The 9,348-nt window shown below is 40.4% G+C and overlaps 1 protein-coding gene across 5 annotated transcripts in view; it reads right to left on the bottom strand.

The window, feature by feature from the left end:
- Positions 1-297: 297 nt before the first annotated feature.
- KAT2B (lysine acetyltransferase 2B) overlaps positions 298-9,348 on the bottom strand; it is a 76,986-nt gene continuing 67,935 nt past the window's right edge. For 2 of the 5 annotated variants that reach the window (XM_018569254.1, XM_018569253.1), the window contains 4 exons: positions 8,851-8,887; positions 6,854-6,917; positions 3,016-3,100; positions 298-949 (listed from right to left, as the gene is read on the bottom strand). In XM_018569254.1, the coding sequence (XP_018424756.1) occupies positions 756-949; positions 3,016-3,100; positions 6,854-6,917; positions 8,851-8,887 (380 nt within the window). In that variant the 3' untranslated portion in view covers positions 298-755. Of the gene's footprint in view, positions 950-3,015; positions 3,131-6,853; positions 6,918-8,850; positions 8,888-9,348 lie in introns of those variants that run through there. The other 3 variants (XM_018569256.1, XM_018569257.1, XM_018569258.1) reach the window with 3 other exon arrangements.

Here is a 9,348-nt window from a genome sequence, read left to right as displayed (position 1 = left end):
AGGCTACTTCCAGGTACACCTGCATTAATATGCTCCAACATGGTGACTCATAAATAGAGTTAGGACCGACCACACTTCACAGAGGAGCCTTGAGGAGGCAGTGTGGCTTCTACATATTTTTGGCCAAAGGTTTGTGTAACTTAAACCTCTGTTTTTAACACATACTGTTAGACGGGGTAAATTGTTTTGCTGCAGGCTAGCTGGCAGGTGTGCTGGGGACTCTTTTTGTGTTTTGTATTGTAGGGTTTCAGAGTCTCCCCTGCAACCTTCCAAGACAGCCAGCAGAGGTCTAGACACATGATGCCAGGCGGCAGGAACACCTACTTTCTAAAGCCCAATATTAGTGTTTGCATTATAATTAAAGTAGCGGTAAGTAAAATATGCTTTAACTTATGACCAGCATAAGCAAATCTGTAACCTATTATCACTCAAAGCGAAACAGTGTTCTACATATAGTGGTTAAGAAGCCACATAAATGCCTAATTTTACATTATTATACAAAACACTTCTAAATATACAAAACGGTTCATGTCAACATTAAATATGTACTCTGCCCTATAACTTTGAAAGCACCATTTCTAATAAAATTTGTAAAAAAAGACATAACAAAAAAAGGTCATTTCTAAAAATCAGATTGCTAAAAGGTCGCCAGTATGGGAAGGGTTAGTATGTACAGAAACAAGTGCAAAATTTGAGTGTGGTGTGTTACAGCAGGCGGCCCAGGTATTCCAGGTACAACAAACTGCTGTCACTCCTCATTTGTCTATGAGTCCAGCTTCCTTAATTTTACCGTAGAAGAATTTCTCCAGGATGTTCGCACATTTGAAGTATTCACTTTCTGGCGGGTTGTACTCTCTGCAGTTTGTAAAGATCCTCTGCAAGTCTGCCATAAATAACTTCTTAGTGATATAATATTTGTTCTTCACCCGTTCGCTCATGGTTTTCAGGTCTGTGTTAGAAATATAAAATATGTAAATTGTATATGTTCATCATGTGGTATAATATTACCATGATATTACACAAATATAGATTGCAAGTGATGTACAATTCATCAGCAAACTGTTTGGGCTAATTAACATAGATGTCAAAACGAAGGCCCAATGCAAGGATACACCTGCCAAGTCTGAAAGGGTGTACTGACCTGAGCAATTCAGTACACACCTCTGTGTTTATTGGTTTTTGAAACACACAGCATTGGTCTGAACATTGCATGCCATCCCTATCAATGGCGTTCCCTAAATGAAATGGAGCTTCCAAATCTCCGTAGATGGCGGAGGGGCTCCTCCACACCCTGCACTCAGGTGAACAAAGCGAACCCAACGCCAGCTAGAGGGGGCATTGTAGCTTTATTGTGAGGACACCTTTACAATTGAAGAAATAATAGGAAACGGTATGCTTAATGAAGTCTATTTATGGTGGTGTGGGGACCAATTCATTTTGGAAAGGAATCACCTTCTATTGTCTCCCCATGACACGGTTCTGGAATCTAAGCCTTAAAAGAGAACTATGGGGTAAGTGTTTGTAAATCTGTAAAGTTAGGTCCACTTTAATAGATGGCTCGAACATTAGGGCCGCAGGCTAAGGGCAATAAATTATGAGAAGCTTACTTCCAAATTGTAAAAGAAAAGTCCCACAGAACTCCAGTTCTGGGTCATGTGACCTAAAGCCAGCATGTTATGTTATAAGATGCGTAACAACCCTGCAATATAGGTGCTAAATTCAGCAGAGTATTCATTCACCTTCTTTGATGTTAGCACCCCAACGCAGACGACCACAGCTCCAGGATACGTGATCCAAATAGGAGTGCCATGGGACCTGCTTTTTTGAAGTTCAGATGTAATCGATTCTTGACTTCATTGACTCTTCTCTCTCTCTCCATAATGCCTGTCTAGTCTATTAGAGTGGTTCTATATGTACAGCTTAGGCTTGCTTTAATGCAAGCTATAAAATTATGTCAACTGTCCACCCCGCTTACCTTCATGCTTTGAAAATTTTGCAAGGGATCAGACTCAGAATACACAGCTCACTGCATGAGTCAGTTCGTGCTAAATTTCTTTCGTTTTTAGTATTTTGTATTTAGAATGGACCTGGATGTGAACCTGTAAAAATGCAGACCAGTGTGTTCTAGTTCAGCACTAGGCTGAGTGATTATGGTTTCACCCGCACACATTGAAGGAATAGGGAGGTTGCACAGCATGGAAACACATGATAAAAATATTTTGAATCGAGCTGCAATAAATAATCCAAAACTTAAATGAAAGTAAACCTGTCACTTTGTCCATTCAAGACAAGCCTGTTACTTTAACCACTGAGGGCAGAATTAGGAGTTCACCCGATAACCTGCCTCCTCTGTTTTAGATATTTACCTTCCCGTATTTCCCTCCTTGCCCCAATAACCAGCTAGAGCCCTGGAAAATACCCAGTAGTTCCAAGTATGGGGGAGCAAGTGACCTTCTACCCCTCCCTACTCGATGCAATGTTTAGTACTGGGCAGCCAATTACTAGGTTCAAGCACGGCCACATAGAAGTGACAGGGAGCTTCTTAGCAGTGTGCTAGCTCCAACACAGAGCTTTTTTACTCAGGGCTCCAGCAGGACAATGGGGCAGAAGGGGAGCACCGAGAAGGTATGTATCAATAGTAGAGGAGGTGGGCTATGTAGAAAGCCTATTACTTTACCCTGAATGGTCAAAACAACAGGTTCACTTTAAAGCAGGGGTCTCAAACCTCCGGCCCTCCAGCTGTGGTGAAACTACAAATCCCATGATGCATCTCTCTTCAGGAGTCATGTCTGTGGCTGTGAGAATCTTGCAATGCCTCATGGAATTTGTAGTTCCACCACAGCTGGAGGGCCAGAGGTTTGAGACCCCTGCTTTAAAGAAATATGAGTGGATGTCCTGACTTTAGAATTGTTACCTGTTCCACTTCATTATGCACATGATGAGAGGAGATATTCATACAGCTGAGACAACACATGTATGACAAAGTCAAAACATTAAAAACATTAACATGATTACCCATGGGAAATCTTATAACTTCATAGTACCCGGGAGCTTCTGTTCTTTTCACAGGTTCCATGAATGGCCAAGCACTTTGGTGACTCTTGAATTAAAGGGAAAGCCATAAGGATTACTATATTAGGATAAAAACATAGGGATTATTATGTACTAAGACTAAATGTCACCGGTCTTTATTTGAACACATTACAACTAATGTCCAGGCTTTAGGAACCAGGCTCATAACTGTCTGGGAGGATTCTCTAGAGTCTGACTGATCTTTATGATTCACCTCCTAATATAATAGTAGTTACATCATTGTAAATGTCTGGCTATGGTGTGGGGAAGGGTAGAACCCTTGTCTGGTTTTCAGAACGTTCTGTGGAGGCTGCTCACTTTGCAAGAGAATTTGCACTTTGCATGGAAAATTTTTAAGGGATGCACCGATACCAAGTACTGTACTCAGTACAAGTACAAATACTTTTCCAGCTCCGCGACTAGACTAGAGGAAAATGCAAAAGTTAGGAGGCCGCTGTCATTTGTTAGGAGCACACGGAGCTCCCGGGATTTGTACATCTCTGTTTTATTGTATGATTTTGTTTTTATAAATATAAATAAAGGGATTCACTAATACCATTTTTGCAAGTGCAAGTACTGATACTTGTCCAAGTACCCACAGGCACAAGTACTGATACATTTTTGTTTATTGTCATGTGACAGTTTTTCTAAAATAATACAGACCAATGATTTCAGGACAGTGGTGGAGAGCCAAAGCCAGAGCCCGGTCCCAGCTGCAACCTCTCCAACCCTGGGAGTTCTCATGAAAATGCCAAGTATCGGCACTGGTATCTGAACTGGTATTGGTGCATCCCTAATAATTTCCTCCTTAGTTTAGTGAATGAGGTGAAGCTTTGCTGACTTCCATCATCCAATCATGAGCAAGCAAAAATAGTTTGTATTTATTTTCCTTGCACATGAATGCGTATTCTCTGCAAAGTGAAATTTCACCTAATTTACTAAGCTATGGGGAAACTTCCCCTGCAAAGTGTAAATTACCTTGCAACGTAAACAGCCTATTTACCTTTAGTAAATCAACTCCATTGCATCTCATGTTCTTTCCCGCTGACAACAGATTTACCAGAGAGTTAGCAAAGTAAGACCTGCAGCAGCAACACAGTCAGAAATAAAACGCTGACTGAAGGTTCCAGCATTCCACTATTCTAATAAAAATGTAAAAAGCGCATTTATTTCCATCTGTGTTGCTGTTGGAGATTCATCCTCACTTCCTGTCTGGTGAAGCTGTTGTCACCAGGACAGGAAGTGTAGCAACATCTTTCAAAAAACAGTTTTGGCTGAACACTCATATGTTGCAGCTTACCTGTCCCTAGTTGTGGTGGCTACATTTGTTTTGTTTTTTTTCAGGCTCAGAACATTTTTAGCAAGTACAGAAAACACCTATTAATCTTGCCAGAAATGCAATGTCCTTGTCACTTCCAGCTGGAAAAAGCAAAAAGAACTTTATTGTGTGACCTACAAGCCCCACATATCCCCCGTGTAATGGGGATGAACAAAGACAGACATGTTTGAAGTCTAACCTGTGTGAGAACCATGGCTGCCCCAACAGATATCATTAAGAAATGAATGGGACAGGAAATGTGTTATTGGTCAGATCACCAGGTTCAAAAAAAGGGGGAAAAAGCCTGATAAGAGAAAACGAATGCAACCCCCACATCCAATCACTGGGGAGCTGTAATATATTACATTTTTGGTTTTGAGTTTAGAATCAGATTGATCACCTATTGATGCACCCACAGGCCTATACACACACGTGTGCTTTGTGGGAACACATGCTAAAATGCACATATTAATGCAAGTTGCTGCAATGCATCTCTATGCACCTGCTCTATGTGTGGTGCATTAAATGAATTGCACGCCAATGCACTCTACACATGACACAATGCAGTGCAGTGCACTACATTGCAAATACCTTACATTGTGGTGTGCTGCATTTTGAAAGAAGGGTCAGGCACATTTTTTTGTCCTTTGTCGTGCTTTGGTAGCCCATTCATCACAAACTGGCTACCTTAATGCAATTCATGTTAACCACATTGTGTGAATCAGCACACCACAACGGATCAGCATTACATGTTGGTGTTAGACTTTATTCTGAAAAGTCAACCTAGGAATGAGGGTCCTATTGCTGGCAGAGGAAGAGGTCACTCTGAGTTACTGCAGAAGTCAGTAAATAATGTTTCCAGTCAGCATGGCAAACCCCTTAAACATGAAACTCTAAGTGTATGTGTAACCAAAATGTTGATTTATTTTAGTTTTTCGATGGAGTGGGTAAGGAGTACAACCCCTGCTGCATTTTTATTGCTCTGTCCCTGCTGAGTAGATTCACCCTGTTTAGTGTTACTGGTGACCATTGTCATAGGACAGAAAGTGACAGCTGTGTAAGAGAGGAATTCCTATAACTTTGTAGAGATTTCAATGCATTTCCTGATACATCTCTGTGACAAGAAATGATGGGAATTCCCATGGGACAGACAGCAAAACATAAACTGATAGTGGTTTTATTCATTAAAGAAGTGTGGGGAGTGTAAAACATAATACCCCCGATGCTTAGAGCAGACGTGGGACACTGCACCTGACCCATGCCAGCTCTAAAACTGGCCATACACTGGTTGTTTATCTGAAGAACCTTCATACGAAAAATCACATCAGAATATTCAATAAGCCACCAGAGACTTGTAGACAGTCCTCTGATTTTAACATCCAATTTTGGAAATGAATGGAGTTTTTCGAACCTCCATTGATTTTGTTTTTCGTCACTATGGTTGAAAACAATTGTCAACCTGACTCCATTAACTATTATAAAATCAACCAAACGTTCCAAAACCGAATCCTTAAACAAAAATTGTACTGGCGTATGGCCAGCTTAAGACCGAAAGCAGTCTGATATACTGAAAGGTTTTATTAATTGGTTTAGTGATACTAAGAGAGGCCAGTCCACCAACTAGAGGGAATGAAAATGCCAAGAGGGAGAGCCTGACTGATAGAATCACAATTGATCCAGTGTTATAATGTGAAAAAAGGAGTGGCTAGAAGAAATAGGATTTCAATGGGCATGTTGTACACAGTATGCTAACAAGGTCACCATGCCAATGCTAGTTCTATCTTAGGCATTTCAGAGAAGGTGGAGAGAACAGAGCGTCCGCATAGCACTGATGCAGAAGGTGTACTTGCAGAAAACCACTAATGGGATACAGGACTAATGGGGTACAGGACGGAGGAATGACGTGTTCTTTGTGAGTACTTATATCCTTCACAACATTTTCACTTAATATACTTTGTTTAATCGAAGATCTGCTTTAAAGCTAAGCTCTGGAGGAATTGTAAAACTACCCTTGCATTGGAGGTGTCCGAACTGTAAGGGTTAAATGCATATTTATGTCTAGGAGACCATTAAAAAGTAGTTTTGCCAATCTTACCTCTTATTCCCGCAAGCTTCCTCCTCTCCATGCAAATAGTTCCCCCTGGAGCCGGTTCTCTTTGGAGCTCCGTTCAATGATTGCACTCTGACATCGTCCCATACAATGCAGGACAAGCAGTCCTGCATTGTAAGTGAGGATTCCCAGACCCACCCTCAACCCAGAGCATCGGAGGGAAGATGACACCCCTGGCTGCTTCGGGAGCAAGAGTGAAAATAGGGAAAAGTCCTTTTTTTATGTTCCCTGCCTAGGCAAAAGCAAGCATTTAACCCTTGCAGTATAGGGGTAGTTTTACAATTTCTCCTGAGTAGCGCTTCACTCACAAGTAGCTGATGAACAGAATACATGATACAAAACATGTTGCTTACCTTTACCTGCTGCAGAATATTTTTCAGTGTGTTGTATAATTGCTCTGGATCTTTTGCCTCTTTACTTGAAACAAAAAGACGAAAACACAACCCAACGAAAGACAAAACAGCAACACAGAAAAAAAAATCAAACTAAATTCAGAGGCAATCATATAAGCTTCATTACACAAAAATGTGACACAAATCTGATCAGTTAAAACTTCAGTTCATATGTTCAGTTGTTCAGGTTTGTGGCAAGTAAATAAATGATGTTCAAAGTACTGCAGACCAGAGCAGCCAGCAGGATTTCAGGTTATAGGGAATTTAGAATGATTTTGGGTCACTTTTTTATTTAACTTTTTTTTTTCAAGTTTACATGTTTATAATCTGACTTGTTCAGGTTGAGCAACTGAGTTTTATAAAGAACCAGATTATTTTAGCCACACTGGAATAGCTAACATTAGAGCTCCAACTATCGTATAAATAAAAGATTATGCATTAATCATATGCAGTATCATATGCAATCATATCATATTAACCGAATAAAAAAAAAATTAAAAAAACATTTTTCTGATTTTTTTTTCCCAATCCTGACCATAATAAATGAATAATGAAAGAAAACATGTAGACAACCACCATATATTAATTTAGGTTTTTAAGGATTTCTCTGGGCTACTGTTTTTTACATAGCAGCAGTGATCTGGGCACAGCCTTATACAATAGGCCTGTATCATTTATGAAGACTATCCATAGGGCTAAAATAGGATCAATGTTTTTTTGTTCCCCAATGATAACCAAGGATTGAAACTCCATAATGTAGCTGCTACTAATTTCAAAAGAGAAAGCTGCTTATCACAACAGGCACAGAGACCTGTCTTCTGCAGTTATGCTAACACTCACAATGCTTTGCCCTGGACTGGCGTTCAGGGAGCTCATCCTGTCGGCACAATGCAACATGTATAGAAAGCATTAGTGATGAGCAGATTTAGTTTACTGATCTACCCCACAGCTATGACAAAATGTGCCTGAAAAATTGTTTTACTATCTGTTGATCCTGTCAATGGATCCAATGATTTTACACTTCCTAGAACGGCTAGACTATCCAGCAAAAGTGGCACTTACAGATGTTGGGGCAAACCATATATCACTGCTAAAAATGGCCAGCTTTTATCCGTATGGTTTAAGCTTTTATTCCACACAAAAAAATGTTATAGTGAGATTTCTCTGTAGAATGAATTGCAGTGTCCCTCTGGTAAGGGAGGTGGAAGACATGGATCTACTGGCAGGATCAACAAGTAATAAAACACTACAGTATTACAGGGGCACTCAAAAACAAGAATGACTGTGTGTGGCAGTGACAGATTACATTATATATGTCATTTCTATTTTCCTCATTGATAGAATTTCATTATTTATTAAATGTTTTATGGGTTTTGAGTTAGCTTTTCGCTAAAAATGAAAAGGTGAACTAACTCACAAAACCCTCTCCACTCCTGGTCCCCGCTGCACTTAGCTACTTAAATGACAACCTTCCCCTGTCCACGCCACCATGTAATGGGCCGCCTACTTCAAGACATCGCTACACAGTCTGGGAGGGCAATGGTCAGCATCACCATGTCACTGTGCTGACCAATCAGAATCTCTTCTGAGCCTTCTTTCTTCCTGGATGTCTTCTTAGAGGAAGGAAGGGATCCTTATTGGTCATTGGTCAAGCACGGTGATGTGGCCATGCTGACCAATGACTGTTCTTCATTGCCAATGTTATTATGTTACAGGCTGCGTAGTGAAGTTTTGAACTGTGTGGCCCATTACATCAGTAGTGTGGGCAGTGGGAGGTTGTTGTCTAGGCAGCTAAGTGCAGTGGGGACTGTGTGGTAGAAAGGGTGTTAGTTCATCTTTTCATTTTATTTTAATAATTATATGAAACGTATATAAACATATATGAAAAGCTATGTAAGAAAAACACTGTACATCTGTACTAAAATAAAGCTTTAGTGTACAACTTGAATATAGATTACCTTTTTTCTTTCAAACTCGGCTTCCAACCTGTTTCTTCTGAAAAACAGGAATGTTAAAAGTTATACCTCATTTTTATATTGGTAAGAAATGTCTGCATATCACCCAACTAACATGACACATTAGGCTTAGTTCACAGTAGCACCATCTTTTTATTCTATCAATTTTGTGCTTTTAGAAAATGTATGGGTCTTTCACAAACTCCTAAAGCTGTTTAAAACAAAAAGCCCTTTAAAACAAAGTGCACTTATCCTTTCCCCCCCCCCGAGCTAGACAATCCCGTCCACCCTCAACATTTGCAGATCTGTACTTACCGAGAGTTGATGGGCACAGTTCTGCTATTGTTTTCGATTACAGGGCTGTAATGCTCCCTCTTCTGGCCGCACCTGCCCATTACACCCCCACAGACTTCTATACACCATCTCCCAGCAGGTAGATAGACACAGCCAGGAGAGGAAGATTTACAGCGCTGGAAGTCAACAATCAGCTGAGCAGCAGTC

Source organism: Nanorana parkeri, unplaced genomic scaffold (genome assembly GCF_000935625.1).
Source record: "Nanorana parkeri isolate BGI_ZX_2015 unplaced genomic scaffold, ASM93562v1 scaffold1313, whole genome shotgun sequence".
NCBI lineage: Eukaryota > Metazoa > Chordata > Amphibia > Anura > Dicroglossidae > Nanorana > Nanorana parkeri.
The sequence above is the reverse complement of the archived record's forward strand: the minus strand, read 5'-3'. Positions and strand labels throughout refer to the sequence as shown.